The sequence below is a fragment of the Schistocerca piceifrons genome, chromosome X, assembly GCF_021461385.2.
Source record: "Schistocerca piceifrons isolate TAMUIC-IGC-003096 chromosome X, iqSchPice1.1, whole genome shotgun sequence".
Taxonomy (NCBI): domain Eukaryota; kingdom Metazoa; phylum Arthropoda; class Insecta; order Orthoptera; family Acrididae; genus Schistocerca; species Schistocerca piceifrons.
This window is the reverse complement of record NC_060149.1, coordinates 752,240,874-752,258,792: the sequence shown is the minus strand read 5'-3', so window position 1 is coordinate 752,258,792 and position 17,919 is coordinate 752,240,874. Positions and strand designations below refer to the sequence as shown.

Sequence of the window (17,919 nt, the reverse complement as noted above, 5' to 3'; positions counted from 1 at the left end):
CTTGCGTTTGTCGAGATCCAATGACTGTTAGCAGAATATGGAATCGGTGGGTTCAGGAGGGTAATGCGGAACGCCGTGCTGGATCTCAACGGCCTTGTATCACTAGCAGTAGAGATGACAGGTTATCTTATCCGCATGACTGTAACGGATCGTGCAACCACGTCTCGATCGTGGATGGGGACGTTTGCAAGGCAACAACCATCTGCACGAACAGTTCGACGACGTTCGCAGCAGCATGGACTGTCAGCTCGGAGACCATGGCTGCGGTTACCCTTCACGCTGCACCACAGACAGGAGCGCCTGCGATGTTGTACTCAACGACGAACCTGGCAAAACGTCATTTTTTTCGGATGAATCCAGGTTCTGTTTACAGCATCATGATGGTCGCATCCGTGTTTGGCGATATCGCGGTGAACGCACATTGGAAGCGTGTATTCGTCATCGCCATATTGGCGTATCACCCGGCGTGATGGTATGGGGTGCCATTGGTTACACGTCTCGGTCACCTCTTGTTCGCATTGACGGCACTTTGAACAGAGGACGTTACATTTCAGATGTGTTACGACCCGTGGCTCTACCCTTCATTCGATCCCTGCGAAACCCTACATTTCAGCAGGATAATGCACGACCGCATGTTGCAGGTCCTGTAGGGGCCTTTTTGGATACAGAAAATGTTCGACTGCTGCCCTTGCCAGCACATTCTCCAGATCTCTCACCAATTGAAAACGCCTGGTCAATGGTGGCCGAGCAACTGGCTCGTCACAATACGCCAGTCACTACTCTTGATGAACTGTGGTATCGTGTTGAAGCTGCATGGACAGCTGTACCTGTACACGCCATCCAAGCTCTATTTGACTCAACTCCCAAGGGTATCAAGGCCGTTATTACGACCAGAGGTGGTTGTTCTGGGTACTCATTTCTCAGGATTATGCACCCAAATTGCGTGAAAATGTAATCACATGTCAGTTCTAGTATAATATATTTGTCCAATGAATACCCCTTTATCATCTGCATTTCTTCTTGGTGTAGCAATTTTAATGGCCAGTAGTGTACTTATCAAAGCCTAGGCAGCTCACAAATGCAGCAATACTGGCAAAGTTTGAAACAAGAGCTTTGCTGCTAGATTTGTTACCGGTAGCTGACTGCCGCCAACACAGAGCGTGTAAGGGCCACGAAGAGAAGGTACAAGAACTTAGGGCTCATACTGAGGCATATAGATAGTCGTTTTCCCCTCCCCCTCTTTGCGAGTTGAACGGGAAAGGAAATGGCTAATGGTGGAACGATATACCCTCCAGCACGCACCGTTCTGTGGCTTGCGAAGTGTCTACATAGATGTAGATATCGTCCATGTCTTTTTCGAAGGAGCCATCCCAGAAATTATTTATTGTATTCTGAAAACCTGGCCTCCTGTGCGTCTATGGTAGGGTGTATTATACATTCAATACATTGAAAATTCTCTACACAGCAGTATTTTTTAAATGCTTAACTACAATAATGTAATAATAAAGATAAAAATTTATTGAATGGAATTCAACAGTAAGTGTATATAATAAAAATTAATTATTAAACAGATTCCTATGCGCGGTCGCCTTTACAGATTAACCTCACTTCCTTAAAATTCTCCCAGTAAACCGAAGTCGACTATTCGCCTTTCCTGCTTCAATCCTCACATGCTCGTTCCATTTCATATCGCTTTCCAGCGTTACGCCCAAATGTTCAAACGACGTGACTGTGTCAAACAGTACACTACTAATGCTGTATCCGAACATTACAGGTTTGTTTTTTCTACTCATCCGCACTAACTTACATTTTTCCACATTTAGTTGCGTTACTTGTAGCCTGCGCAGCTCTCAACTTGCGAATGCTTCCTGCAATATGTGTTGTTGCTATTTGGTTCAGAGTTTGTATTACCAGTCTCTGAACTGCTTCGATGTCCTCCTTCAACCTGACAGATCCCAAACACTCGAACAGTGCCCAAGAACATGTCACAGAAAGAATATCAAATGAAAAGAAGTAATAGAACAAACAAACAAACAAAAAAGAATGTACTTACTTGCTTCTAATACGGATTCGTTTCTGAAGGTGTTCAGGAGCCACCTGAAGAAGAGCCCAGCACGCAGCATAGAGACAGCTAGCGATACCACCGGCCAGAGAATAGCCGTTTCATCCATCTGTCTCATAAGGCTTAGACAATCCACGTAAAAAGTTCTGGGAACTTGCGTTCGTATATTTCAGCTGTTTCTCTACACCAGGGATACTTATTAGTATGTCGTCCATACGAAAATCTGCCGATGGTCAAATGACGGCATGTTTGTACGATTCTCCTGCGTGAAATTTAAAAATTTTGGCTTTCGTTTTGCTGTGTTCAACTGCCACACCACCCTGGTTAACAGGGGACCGAATGGGAGCCTCAGACACGTTTAGCAATTTTACATAGGACCAGAATTTTCTAGAGTTCTCTGACAGATCTTTTGCTACGGTATGACGGTGGTAGTTGTTCTATGCTTCGCACATAGACCTTTTCACAGACGGGCGAATCTTTGCTTGTCGTCATTTGTGCGTTCTCTTTTGAACTGAGAATGCAACAGCCTCTGCTTCCTCAGCATCTTCCGAATTTCACTATTAAACCATGGTGGATCTTTTCCATCCTTAATCCACTTTCTAGGCACATAACTCTCTAGACCAAGATTTAGAATCTGCTTTAAATTTGCCCATAACCCCTCTACCTCCATCTTATTGGAACTAAGTGACGTGAATTCATCCTTTAAGTGAGATGTTAACAACTACTTATCTCCACTGTGTAGCAGAAACACACTACTGCACTTTTTGACTGATTTATTAAATTTCTTAACTATAGTTGCTATAATGACATCATTAATCTCCGTTTCTATACTGACATTGTCGATAAGATCCGTCCTATTTGTAGTTACCACGTCTAAGATATCTCCATTGCATGTGGGCTTCTTTATTGGCTCACAAATGCGTTTTAGCTGGGTAGCGCATCATCACGTCAGTTGGAAGTAAAGAAAACTTTGCAACCTAGAACTGTGTTTTAATATTAATCGTACTAGAAACTTTCTGTACCGGCCCGATACAATGGATTGCAATACACGTAATTACACTACTGGCCATTAAAATTGCTACACCATGAAGAAATGCAGATGATAAACGGGTATTCATTGGACAAATATATTATACTAGAACTGACATGTAATTACGTTTCCACGCAATTTGGGTGCATATATCCTCAGAAATCAGTGCCCAGAACAACCAACAGTCAAACAGAGCTTGGATGACGTGTACAGGTACAGCTGCCCATGCAGCTTCAACACGATACCACAGTTCACCAAGAGTAGTGACTGGCGTATTGTGACGAGCCAGTTGCTCGGCCACCATTGACAAGACGTTTTCAATTGGTGAGAGATCTGGAGAATGTGCTGGCCAGGGCAGCATTAGAACATTTTCTGTATCCAAAAAGGCTCCTACAGGACCTGCAACATGCGGTCGTTCATTATCCTGCTGAAATGTAGGGTTTCGCAGGGATCGAATGAAGGGTAGAGCCACGGGTCGTAACACTTCTGAAATGTAACGTCCACTGTTCAAAGTGCCGTCAATGCGAACAAGAAGTGATCTAAACGTGTAATCAATGGCACCCCATACCATCACGCCGTGTATACGCCAGTATGGCGATGACGAATACACGCTTCCAATGTGCGTTCACCGCGATGTCGCTAAACACGGATCCGACCACCATGATGCTGTAAACAGAACCTGGATTCATCCGAAAAAATGACGTTTTGCCATTCGTGCACCCAGGTTCGTCGTTGAGTACACCATCGCAGGCGCTCCTGTATGTGATGCGGTGTCAAGGGTAACCGCAGCCATCGTCTCCGAACTGATAGTCCATGCTGCTGCAAACGTCGTCGAACTGTTCGTGCAGATGGTTGTTGTCTTGCAAACGTCTCCATCTGTTGACTCAGGGATCGAGACGTGGCTGCACGATCCGTTACAGCTATGCGGATAAGATGCCTGTCATCTCGACTGCTAGTGATACGATGCCGTTGGGATCCAGCACGGCGTTCCGTATTACCCTCCTGAACCCACCGAGTCCATATTCTGCTAACAGTCATTGGATCTCGACCAACGCGAGCAGCAATGTCGCGATACGATAAACCGCAATCGCGATAGGCTACCATCCGACCTTTATCAAAGTCGGAAACGTGGTGGTACGCATTTCTCCTCCTTACTCGAGGCATCACAACAACGTTTCACCAGGCAACGCCGGTCAGCTGGTGTTTGTGCATGAGAAATCGGTTGGAAACTTTCCTCATATCAGCACGTTGTAGGTGAGAATGCTCTGAAAACCTAATCATTTGCATATCACAGCATCTTCTTCCTGCCGGTTATTTTTCGCGCCTGTAGCACTTCATCTTCGTGGTGTAGCAATTTTAATGACCGGTAGTGTAGTTTTAGCGTAGCGTTTACGAAAGTCGTTCTTCGTTCATTACCCTCACGGGCACGTTTAAATTAATAATGTTAATGGAGAAGTCGAGCATGCGGGTGGCATATTAGCCCAATAAATAGATACCAGTATAGGTCGAATATCGGGAATAGTTAGTGTAGCCGAAAAGTTTGGTACAGTGGGAGGAGGGAGTGCCATCAACAGCATAATAGAAATCCTGACTGCTCGGGGATGAGTGTGAGATGGAGGTACATTTTTAGGTCACTTTTGTACGTTTTTCTCGAATAATTCGGATGTTGTGGCCTCTAGCGAAAACATATCCCGGTACAAAATTTAACTAACGAAATTTCCTACAAAACAGTCCTGCTCATTTTTTCTTTAGGACAAATCGTTTGCGGTTAGTGAGCGAGAGAATATGAAAATCTGACGCGTCGTTTATGAAGGCCAGCTATAAAATTGTGAGTTTCATAAAACGACAGCGATAGGGGCAGCTGAGTGACCCTGTATGTCGTGAGTACCCCTTCAACTCCGGCGTGTCATAAGGTACCCCCTTAGCGTTGTGTGGCAGTAACAATACTCATCGTCATTAAAGTGCATAAGCTGCAAAAGGCTCGTTACTGTGTTACTGACTCTTCAGCTGTGATAGCTGCCTGAGCACGTAGCGTGAGCCAAGTTCTCATATGGCCATCACGTAATCGTCAAAATATGTAATTCTATAGGTGTGTGAACTTACGTTAGTTGATACGTCCTGCATTATAACAATCAACATGAAAGTTACCTTTGGACACATTACTAAATGATGGTGATACGAATAGCGGGAGTCACCGCTTCAGGCACGTGCTTGATTTTTAATTTGGCGTTCTTGTTTACTAGTGTATTCCTACAGAGACAAATTTAATAATAATGCAAATGGGCGCATTTATAAAACGTGTCACCAAATTTTATAGTAAGATTTTATATATTTCTTAGAAGATCCTAAACTAAACACTCTGAGATCGGTAGCTAATGATCGGCAATGAATATCGACTTTTTATTAACATAAACAACTCGCACCTTATAACAACGAAATAAGCTCATAACAACCATTTTGGTTGTGTACAACTGCACATCTACAGCCCACAAGTACACACAGAATCGTTTTTGGTAATACGAGACGAGCGTAGCGTATGGCTTTCCATCACTGCAGGCATGGCTACTGCAGCAGCACAAAACACCATCATGGTTAACAGAGATATCATCTGTGAATAATAATACCTTTTGGAATTTCTACCCTACAATATTACGCTGGAATAACATTTTATTCCACCACGTTTTCATCTACATCTACATCTACATTTATATTCCGCAAGCCACCCAACGGTGTGTGGCGGAGGGCACTTTACGTGCCGCTGTCATTGCCTCCCTTTCATGTTCCAGTCACGTATGGTTCGCGGGAAGAACGACTACCGGAAAGCATCCGTGCGCGCTCGAGTCTCTCTAATTTTACATTCGTGATCTCCTCGGGAGGTATAAGTAGGGGGAAGCAATATATTCGATACCTCATCCAGAAATGCACTCTCTCGAAACCTGGACAGCAAGCTACACCGCGATGCAGAGCGCCCCTCTTGCAGAGTCTGCCACATGAGTTTGCTAAACATCTCCGTAACGCTATCACGCTTACCAAATAACACTGTGACGAAACGCGCTGCTCTTCTTTGGATCTTCTCTATCTCGTCTGTCAACCCGACCTGGTACGGATCCCACACTGATGAGCAATACTCAAGTATAGGTCGAACGAGTGTTTTGTAAGCCACCTCCTTTGTTGATGGACTACATTTTCTAAGGACTCTCCCAATTAATCTCAACCTGGCACCCGCCTTACCGACAATTAATTTTATATGATCATTCCACTTCAAATCGTTCCGTACGCATACTCCCAGATATTTTACAGAAGTAACTGCTACCAGTGTTTGTTCCGGTATCATATAATCATACAATAATGGACCCTTTTTTCTATGTATTCGCAATACATTACATTTGTCTATGTTAAGGGTCAGTTGCCACTCCCTGCACCAAGTGCCTATCCGCTGCAGATCTTCCTGCATTTCACTGCAATTTTCTAATGCTGCAACTTCTCTGTATACTACAGCATCATCCGCGAAAAGCCGCATGGAACTTCCGACACTATCTACTAGGTCATCTATATATATTGTGAAAAGCAATGGTCCCATAACACTCCCCTGTGGCACGCCAGAGGTTACTTTAACGTCTGAAGACGTCTCTCCATTGAGAACAACATGCTGTGTTCTGTTTGATAAAAACTCTTCAATCCAGCCACACAGCTGGGCTGATATTCCGTAGGCTCTAACTTTGTTTATCAGGCGACAGTACGGAACTGTATCGAACGCCTTCCGGATGTCAAGGAATATGGCGTCTACCTGGGAGCCTGTATCTAATATTTACTGGGTCTCATGAACAAATAAAGCGAGTTGAGTCTCACACGATCGCTGTTTCCGGAATCCATGTTGATTCCTACAGAGTAGATTCTGGGTTTCCAGAAGTGACATGATACGCGAGCAGAAAACATTTTCTAAAACTCTACAACAGATCGATGTCAGAGATATAGGCATATAGTTTCGCTCATCTGCTCGACGATCCTTCTTGAAAACTGGGACTACCTGTGCTCTTTTCCAATCAGCTGGATCCTTCCGTTCCTCTAGAGACTTGCGGTACACGGGTGTTAGAAGGGGGGCAAGTTATTTCGTGTACTCTGTGCAGAATCGAATTGGTATCCCGTCAGGTCCAGTGGACTTTACTCTGTTTGTGTTTTTGAAGCAACCTCATCCCTTTCAGGTGTGAACGGCTACGTTGTCTACTGATACAAATTCTTGAAAATCACTCACTCCCACAAGAGTTCCGGTCAAAATTACGCACATCAGTACTGGAGGAAGACCTGTTACTCATTACGTACGCATTACCGCTTGGGTTAAATAAATCTATGTCATGTCCCTTACCAGCAATTATTACGTCGAACAACATCGACAGCTCAACAAAGAATGATTTAAGGTTTTTTTTATTTATTTGTGGTAAGGTACTATAGGGCCAAATTGCTGAGGTCATCGGTCCCTAGGCCTACACACTACTTAATCTAACTTAAACTAGCTTACGCTAAGGACACACACACATACCATGCCCGAGGGAGAACTCGAACCTCCGACGGGAGATTTAAGGGAAATCACAAAATGAGTATCACGCATTTCTAGATCAACTGCACTCATGGCTGAAAGCATAAATAGAGCCTTCTTCCGAAGACTATTTCACATGTTCTCCTTGCTCCATCGACTTCTCCGCACTGGCTGAAGGTGCGTGTGCATTGGTACGTTTAATATCCGTGAGCGACGTCTTTGCGGTTCAGCGAAGATTCGATCAATCTCCTCTTCTGCAGCAGAGAGGGCTCTCCTCGTACTTTGTCTTACCTTCGTGTCTCTCAAACAACAGTCGATAATTCGTAAAATAATTCCCAAAATAATTAATTTAAACAATTAATAAAATACTACGACGGAATGTTGAAAAGCAATGCCTCTGAATTTTCTATTCTGTTCTCAGTATCGGTTGAGCTACGTATAACGTGTCATGCATACTCGGTCGACTTTCCTGCTTCGCTAAAGCAAGTTGCAACCTTCTGCCGCTAGAGAGCTCCGAATTGTAGCGTGTAACGTGGCGATGTGTAACGTAACTGAGTCGTAGCGTGAGAAACAGCGTGCTGTAATTGAGTTTCTAATCGTCCACCCATGAAGCACCCTCTCCTTCGCCATCACAATGCCAGACAACACCCGAGCGCTGCGACATCTGCAACAATCCGAGCCTTTGGTTCACTGTCATCGATCATACTCCATAAAGTCCCTAATGGGCCCATCCGATATGCATCTGCTTCCAAAACTTAAAGAACACCTTCGAAAACTTCACTCTGATAGTGATTAAGAGCTACAAGTAGAGGTGAGATTGAGGCTCTGTCAACAAAGTCAAACAATCTACAGTGATAGTGTCAACAAAATGGCCTCTCGTTCGTCGCCAAGGTGATTATGTTGAGAAATGACTATTAAGACTTGAAGAACAACGATGTAAAATTTGAATAAGATTTGTTTTATTTATGAGAGTTTAAGAGTTTTCATTTCAAAACAGTCGAAGGTATTACTTTTCAGCACGCACTCTTATATTTCTAGAAAGATGGTGAATGTCTCAAGGGGAGGTTTACTACCTTTGGCCCAAAAAAGCATGTTCTTTTAGAATTGTTTTCTCGGGATGTGTTATAGATATCAATATCAAATTTGGTCAAAATGTTTATTGATATTTTCTCTACAAACTGGAATTTTTTCGTCTGGAAATGTCGAAGAGCAAAGGCGAAAGTGCCGTCGGAACGAAACAAAATTTCGATGTAGACCTCCACGCACGGTATGTCACAGGTCAGCCGGCTCGTCTGAAATCAAAATTGAGTCGACGTTAGCGAATTATATAAGAGTCTTTAGGAGTTGTACCTCGCTTAAGTTATTTGAACCATGAGAAACAAAATTGCGGCCATTTGAAAAAAAATAGGGTTTTTTTCATCGATTTTTCGACTTCCTCGGCCAAGTAAAAATATTTATAGTTAGTGGATCGGAATGAAAGTGGCACAATGCAACTTACTTTCAATCTGCTATTCCGGGTCCATAAACTAGTCCTTCCTCTTCCTCATAGAGGGCGTTCTGCTCTATCTGGGCCATCCTGCGCTGATACAGAGCCGCTCGTACGGCCGGTGACAAGTGGTTTTCGGCCGCTTGAATCCGGTGGCCCTCCGAATGCTTGGCGAACTGCGTCGAATAGAGTCCCAGGGTGACGTCCATCGTTGTCATGGTCTTCAGAATTGCTGAATACCCTTCGTTGAAACTGCTCACTGCCAAGAAAGTCGCAATCTCAACAGTTTTCGCACCAGAATGCAAATGCTTGGGGGCTAACTTCCAAACACACGCGTTCAAACTTCCATTTGAATTTTGTGTGTTTCCTCCCGAGCACCGGTACAATAACTCGTCCTCCGAAAGAAAAAACTGGTGCGTGAACAAGGCCGATTTCAGGCAGGTGCATTTTTTTGTTTAACCACGAATAACAAACATTTTCGTTCCGTATTCGGAAAAACCGTTGCATGTGTGGATGCTAAACACTTTTGTGGATCCAAAAATGCAATTTAAAAAAATGGTTTTTTTTTAACCTAAAGATAGTAAACCTCCCCTTAAGTGAAAATCAATCTCCTTTATGGATCATACCAATGTTTTGCAGCTGCCAACCTCCTTCTGTTATTTGACAGCATTGCGAAGTCACAAGTTAGTTGTAGTAACAGTACTGTTACTGGCACGCTTTTATAAGACTCTTGCTTGAGCTACGAAGATGCTTTAATCATAAAAATCTCCTCCTCTGCAGCAGAGAGGGCTCTCCTCGTACTTCCTCTTACCTTCGCGTCTCTCAAACAACGACTCATCAGGTCAGGACTTGTGAGCTATTGGTATTTGTTTACCTATGGTGTGAGCTGTTAAGCTCAGTGCCCCTGGATGATCTTTGAGTGAGTAGGCTACGTGCCGGCGCAGCACCGGTTTTCACTTTCTCTTCGTCATTCATCCAGACTGGTGGCCATTTAAATTTCAATATCATGAAGGTGGCATACAACAAACAACAAGCTGCCATGAAGTGTACTACAAGCTTTCGTATGCAACAATTACCATTTCAGCGCAAACACACAAATCAAGTAGGAATGACGCCATTTAATTCCTGTATGCGAGGAAAGATAACGCAGTGAGTTTCTCATTCAAAAACGGCATTTGCATGTAGGTTGTTTTTGACGCGTAATGCCTCCTGTAGGTAGGAGAATGGTTTAATGTCACACGTAATTCGACGGCGGCTGCATTGTGGCCTGTTGAGACTGTGGTTTACTATGCCACTGTATAGCTGCTCGCGCTTGTCGAGATCCGACGATAGTCATGCGGTACTCAACGCCTTGTATGATTTCAATGGCCCCACACGGCTAGCACCCGAGAGAACTGACATATTTTGCACTCTGCCCAGCAGGATTGCACAGCGACGTCAAATACTTTGAAGCAGGAAATGAGCTTGTTTGTAGCAACGGAAGTACACAGACGGGCAATGAGACGTCTGCGGACGGCTAGCACGGCGATCTCTGTTGTGGCTTCGCTTCAAAACGATGGTATATAAAAATGTTTCTATATAAAAGTTGATACGTAATTAATGTTCTAGAAAACTGTATAATCAACTTGTGTAATAATCTGAAATTTTGCAAAATACATCCTCTACCCCGCCCCCACCGTTAATTAATTTAGAAAAATAGAAACCTTCGTTACAACATAAATTAAAGACGCTTTCAAGCCACATACATCCCTGTATAATAAAGCTGGTTTCTGAAATACCATTTTCGGAAAATAAGCTGTACACAAAGTGCTGTCGGAGTACTTTCAACGTACCTGATTAAAATTTCTAAACATTCATTACTATTCTAATTCTTTATTTTATTTATATTTGTTTTTTGTTTTAAGCTGTTATTTTACAGTTTACATTCAAAGTTCATTTGTTTATTTGTTTACAGTCACATACGTGTATTTTCTTAATTAAAAATAATAAGTAACTCATTATTATGATAGAAAATAATTACAATAATCATATACTGAAGGGAAATGCTTAAAAAAATGGCTCTGAGCACTATGGGACTTAACTGTTGAGGTCATCAGTCCCCTAGAATTTAGAACTACTTAAACCTAACGAACCTAAGGACATCACACACATCCATGCCCGAGGCAGGATTCGAACCTGCGACCGTAGCGGTCGCGCGGTTCCAGACTGTAGCGCCTAGAACCGCTCGGCCACAGCGGCCGGCGAAATGCTTAAAACGTAACGTTTATGGCACCAGGCACGCGAAATGAACGAAATTTCTTCACGTAACATACACGACGGAGAAGACATTAACATACTGATAATCTGGAAGGAAACGCTAAAAACAAAGGGCTTTTTTGCACCAGGCACACAAAATGAACGAAATTTCTTCGCTTAACATACACGACGGAGACGACAATATAAAACAACATTCAGCACGATTTCAAACTGTCACGGGTGATCATCTAAATATCTTCATTTTGTCAGTCATACTTCAGTACATTGATAAGCCTTTGCAAAGAGAATTGCTTACGTACTAGTGCAGCTTGACTGTATTGTTTCTCAAGTCGAGACTGACATCATTATCATTCGACAGAACTAGATCTGAAACTCTTTTCACGAAGTTCGCTCAACATCGAAAGCCGTATGCGTTCCACGGCTTTACCTGTGCCATCGAGCCCTTTGGGAGCATCAGATGTTTCGTGTCCTTGAGTACGAAGCTCAAAACGATTTTTTTCACTTACCCCCGTCTTCTCATAGTTTTAAAGGAAAGTAATGGTGAGTTTGGACCGAGAATTTGAGAAACTGTTTTTGAAGCCCCAAAAGGCCTTGTGACACATCGAAATCGGGTAAACAAACGCCTGACCGGATCAAAAGATATTTGAAGGACGATTCCTTTCCCAGTAAGGGAGAAACATCTGTTATTGTTAGATTCCTGCGGTGGTCATTGTGAAAGAACCGTTTAGAGCACCATATCTGAGCACAAAGAACTTCCTCGTCTGGTGATCCCAAAGGGGCGGCATAGGTACAGCCGTGCTACGTATACGGCTTTCGATGTTGGAAGAAGACTTTCAGATCTAGTTCTGTTGCATGATTATGATGTTAATCTGCCCTCGAAAAACAATATAATCAAGCTGCAGTCAAGAGTACGTAATCATTTCTCTTCGCTAAGGCTTACTAATGTAATGAAATGTGCCTGATACAATCAGTATATTTAGAGGATCACCCGTGATAGTTTGAAATCCTACTGAATTTTATTTTATATTGTCTTCCCCGTCTTTTATATTACGTGAAAAAATTTCGTTCACTTTATGTGCGTGGTGCAAAAATACGCCATGTTTTAACCATTTCCTTACAGACTGTCATTATTGTAGTTATTTTCTATCAAAATGGTGAATTAATTATTATTTTCAACTAACAAAACACACGTTTGTGAAACTGTAAATTAAAAAATAAAAGAAACATGAATGTAAAACGTAAAATGACAATTTAAAACATAAAAAATATAAGTAAATTAAATAGTTAGAATAATAATAAATGTTTGGTTATTTTAATTAGGTATGTTGAAAATTCTCCCACAGCACATTGTGAACAACGTATTTTCCAGAACTGGTATTTCAGAAACCAGCTTTATCACACAGGGATGTATGTGGCTTGAAAGTTTCTTCAATTTATGTTATAACAAAAGTTCGCATTTTTCAAAATTAATTAATTGTTGTGGGGTATTGTGCAAAATTAGAAATTATTACACAAATTGATTACACAGTTCTCAAGAACATTAGTTATACATCAACTTTTGTTATCCCAAATTACATTTCGGGATGTGTTTAACCTCTTAAAAGCGAAATTGAGCGCATACAAAAAAATACGTATTGCAGTATTTCGCCCCCTCTAACGACCCGCTAAGTTTCATCAAGTTCATTTAATTACACTTGGGAATGCTACCTTGTTAGTGAGTTATTAAATTTTGAAACAATTTTGCCATTTTTTTGCAATCACAGCAGTTACTAGGTTTGTTTGATGCATGGAAATTTGCTTGCAAAACTAACGTTACCAGCTCTGCGTGCAAACTGTTAATGAATCTACTTTTCTTATGACTGACTGACATATTACATTACACAATTGAAGCTACCAAGACAAAATAGACTTCCGTGTGCGACAGCTTACTATTTGCATGGAAAAAGGTAAGGAAACAAAGAAGCTCCTTGATTAAACAAGACCGTCTTTCTGATTCTAGTCCCACCTATACCGTGATACGAAGTCCAAACGAAAGATATTGCATTTTTTATACTGTCTCTGAGATTAAAGTCATTAGAGCACGTCAGAGAATGACATGAAGCATGGGGAATAGTAGCGTAAAGCTTTATGTTCTAGATTTTATTTTATTTAGGAAACTGAAAAGTGCTTTTTTGGAAATCAGAAACTACAGGTACTGAAAGCATTACCAGAAATTACAAACACCGACCATAGTGAACAGAATAATTTTCTCGTATAGCACAACGTACAGAGCGATATATCTTGGGACTTGTGTGCAACATCCGGATCGAATCGTGAGCCGCATTTATTACATCGAGCAGAATTTACTGCCTTCCATGTGTTATAGTGATTGAGTTGAGTGTAGTTTCTCGTATCTGGCTACGCAAATTCTTGGCTGTGCCCCTCAGTTCGCCTACAATAAACAATATATTAACAAATAAAATGTAAAAATACATGACAGACTCCATATCATTTTCAGACAAATAACATACACGATCTTTCCTTTGATGACGAAGTTGTAGCAGGAGGGCAGTCTGGGAATATATTCACAGACCAATCAAAAGTGTCCTGATATATGAAATAAATAAATCAGAATATGACTTCAAGGTACAAAATTACGTACACTCCAGCCACCAACAGAAATTTTATTCGCTTATAGGACCAGCCCCACAGTCTTGTATATTTGAGCATAAAAATACAAATCGGATCTGGATATTCTCAAAAATTTAAGCCTGCCTTGAACTTTAAAAATAAATGCCAAGTGCAGTACACGTACTGTAGTTTTCAACTCTTGTGGGATACAGTCATTGACGCAGCAAATTTTCTGGGTCCGACTGGGTGGAAGCTTTCATTCTTCCACCATAATTACCAATCACACTTGAAAAGTCACAGAGAATAAGTGCTTTGTTTGTACAATTCCTACTAACTTCTGTGTCACCAGGGTGGTTCACGGGTCTTACTCTTCACCCTGCTGTTTCTCATAAAGTACTTTCTCTCTCAGAAGATGTTCCGTCTAAGTTGCCACTTTAGCTACCGTAGATAACGAACTCATTCTGGTCTTTGAAATTTTTTATGTGATCCTTTTGTTTTCAGAACACAAGTGACAAATTCTGTTTCTGTTCCAGATCGAACCACTAAATCAAGAGGACGCCAGGCGGCAAGCAGTTTATCAACTTATGTACAAAGAGCAGCACTTCGCCGGCGTGCTGCAGTTTGGAGTTAGTAGGTTCCTGCTTCCCCTTAGCGAAAGGAAAGACCTTCTCAGTTCGAATGAGCACCAAACACTTTTCCAGAATTGCGAAGAGGTACAGTTTTCAACATATTGTATTATACTTATCAGTTTGGTTTGCAAGGAGCTCATTTTCAGTATCAAAATGTCGATCAAATTATTTCTGACACTTGCATTTATAAATAATGATATATTTTTATTGGGTGTCAGTAATAAGTTTACCGCCTCAGTTTACACATGTTTGTGACAGAATTAGTTCCACCTAACGCTCTGCAATGTACAGGACTCATGCAACGCTTGCTTGTACCGAAGTAGTGTTTCTTAGCTCTTCTGCAGTGTGCATACGGAAAATATTCTGAAAAAGAAAATCGACCATGAACATATAACCGGTAACACTTTCTTTACATTCTTGCTAATAATATATGTAGGTGTTAAAACAATCTAGTTATAGAAACGCCAACCTTAGGAATTAGTCCCACGTTCCTGTATGACATACTTTTTCCGCTCACATACAACTGAAAGATGAAAATTTCGCAGCGTGGGAGCGAAAAAGTCTTCATTCATCAAAACATACTTATTATTCGACTTATCCTCCGTTCAGGTTCGTGCACGTCATTCAGTATTTTTTATAATGACAAGATTAAATCTTTGAAGGGTGATTTTAGAAAGTCTTCATAAATTGCGTCTACGGGTGCCATAATTTGTTCATTGGACTCAGTATGTTTTCCTGCCACAAATTCTTTAAATGCAAGAACATGTCGAAATCAGCAAGTGGTGAATCTGACAAATGGATGTGGATGTTCCGCAAATGTACTACAAATCCCTTCAGCCTACCCACTGCCAAAATCCCCATGTGGGTATGTGCATGGCCCGCTATCCATGCCACTAGTCCTATATAGATTGTCCAAAATACTGGATAATATTTGCCTTTTTTTTATTCTTTGAGAAGTAATCAATATGAATAATCAATTTTGCACACTGGGAACACTAAACAATGCTTTTACAGGAGTTGAAATCAAATTTTTGGTGCAGGCTCGGCGGATTTCATCCCCTGATTTTGTGGTATTTCGTTCCTGGTGTGTTGTGATGGACACATGCCTCATCCAGAGTGTCAAATTAGCTCAGAAGAATGGTTTGATTCTTTTTGAAACTGCCCTAATGTCATTGAGAAATTTGTTTTCACGTGATCAACTTTCTACAAATTTTGATCCATTATGCACAAAGCTTTCTCGTAGCTAATTCCGCATATAAAATGTGCTTAACTCTTGCTAATGGTACGCCGTTTCTGCTATTTCATACGTCTATAATCGCCAACCATCCAATACTGCACGCTTTCTCGATCGTTCCATCTGTGGTTGCAGTTTTTATGTTCCATCGCATGGATTATCTATAAGGATAATACGGCTCCATTTCAGTTGAGTCGAACATTCATTAGCATGGTGGCTGTGTACGTCGTCGTGCTCGTCCCTGCTTGCTGTCGGTCTCTTTTCAAGCTTCCCTGAAAATATTCCTCCCACTGCGACTTGTCAGTGGTTCCTACTATTCTGGCTTAAAGGCTGGTTACCTTTTCAAGTTGGTGGATCTCTCACAGTTGCTTTCTTTGGAATTAGAATTATTACATTCTTCTTGAAGTCTGAGGGTATTTCGCGTATCTCACACATCTTCCGTACCAGTATTTGTGACGGAATGTCGTCTACTCCCGGAGCCTTATTTCGACTTAGATCTTTCAGGGCTTTGTCAAATTCTTCTCGCAGTATCATGTCTCCCATCTCACCTTCAGCTACGACACCTTCCATTTCTGTAACATTGTCTTCAAGTTCATCTCACTTACGTGGGCCCTCTATATACTCCTTCCACCTATCACCTTTCCCTTCTTTGCTTAGGATTTGAGCTCTTGATACATTTGCTTCTCATTTCTCGAGAAGCCTCTTTAATTTTCCTGTAGGCGGTATCTATCATTCCCCTAGTGAAATATGCTTCTAAATCATTACATTTGTTCTCCAGCAATTCCTGCTTAGCCGTTTTCCACTTTCCGTCAATCTCGGTTTTTAGAAGTTTGTACTCCCTTTCGTCAGCTTCATTTACTGTATTTTTATATTTTCTCCTTTCCTCAGTTAAATTCAGTATCCCCTATGTTATCCAAGGATTTCCATTAGGCCTTGTCTTTTACCTATTTGATCCTCTGCTGCTTTAACTATTTCATCTCTCAAAGCTACTCATTCGTCTTCTATACGTCTCCAACCATCCTGATTTAGGTTTTCCGTGATTTCCCTAAATCGTTTCAGGCAAATGCCGGGATGGTTCCTTTGAAAGGGCACGGCCGATTTCCTTGCCAATCCTCCCCTAACCCGAGCTTGCGCTCCGTCTCTAATGACCTCGTTGTCGACGGGACGTTAAACACTAACCACCTACCTACCCGTCTTCTATAGTTTTCATCTCCCCTGCTCTAGACAATCGTTGGCTAATACTCCCTCTAAAACTCTGAACAACCTCTGGTTCTTTCAACTTATCCAGGTCCCATCTCCTTAATTTCCTGCAATTTCTTTAGTTTTAATCTACAGTTGGTAATCAATAAATTGTCGTCAGTGTCCCCTGGAAATTTCTTACAATTTAAAATCTGGTTCCGAAATCTCTGTCTTACCATCATACACTCAATCCCAAACCTTCCGGTGTCTCCTGATCTCTTCCACGTATACAACCTTTTTTCATGATTCTTGAACTAAGTGTTAGCCAAGCTTAAATTACGCCCTGTGCAAAATTCTACTAGGCGGCATCCTCTTTCATTTCTTCTTCTCTTCCTTTTCTGTTATCGATTTCGAACCCCCACAACAGTTAAAGCCGGCCGCGGTGACCGAGCGGTCCTAGGAGCTTCAGTCCGGAACCACGCGGCTGCTACGGTCGCAGGTTCGAATCCTGCCTTGGGCATGGATGTGTGTGATGTCCTCAGGTTAGTTAGGTTTAAGTAGTTCTAAGTTCTAGGGGACTGATGACCTCAGATCTTAAGTCCCATAGTGCTAGAGCCATTTGAACTATTAAACCTACCCCTGCATTACCCCTATTTGATTTTGTATTTATAACTCTGTATTCACCTGACCAGAAGTCCAGTTACTGCTACCACGGAGCTTCACTAATTCCCACTATATGTAACTTCCAACAAGCCATTTCCCTTCCTAAATTTTCTAACCTACCTGTGTAATTAAGGGCTCTAACATACCACGCTCCGATCCGTAGACCGCTAGATATCTCTCTCCTGATGACTACATCCTCCTGAGTAGGCCCCATCCGAAAATACGAGTTGGGGACA

The 17,919-nt window shown here is 41.8% G+C and overlaps 1 protein-coding gene across 1 annotated transcript in view; it reads left to right on the top strand.

Moving 5' to 3' along the window:
- Positions 1-17,919, top strand: part of LOC124722040 — a 1,041,203-nt gene that overhangs the window by 605,017 nt on the left and 418,267 nt on the right. Inside the window, exon 8 of the mRNA XM_047247232.1 lies at positions 14,512-14,691. Within this exon, the coding sequence (XP_047103188.1) occupies positions 14,512-14,691 (180 nt within the window). The remainder of the gene's footprint in view (positions 1-14,511; positions 14,692-17,919) is intronic.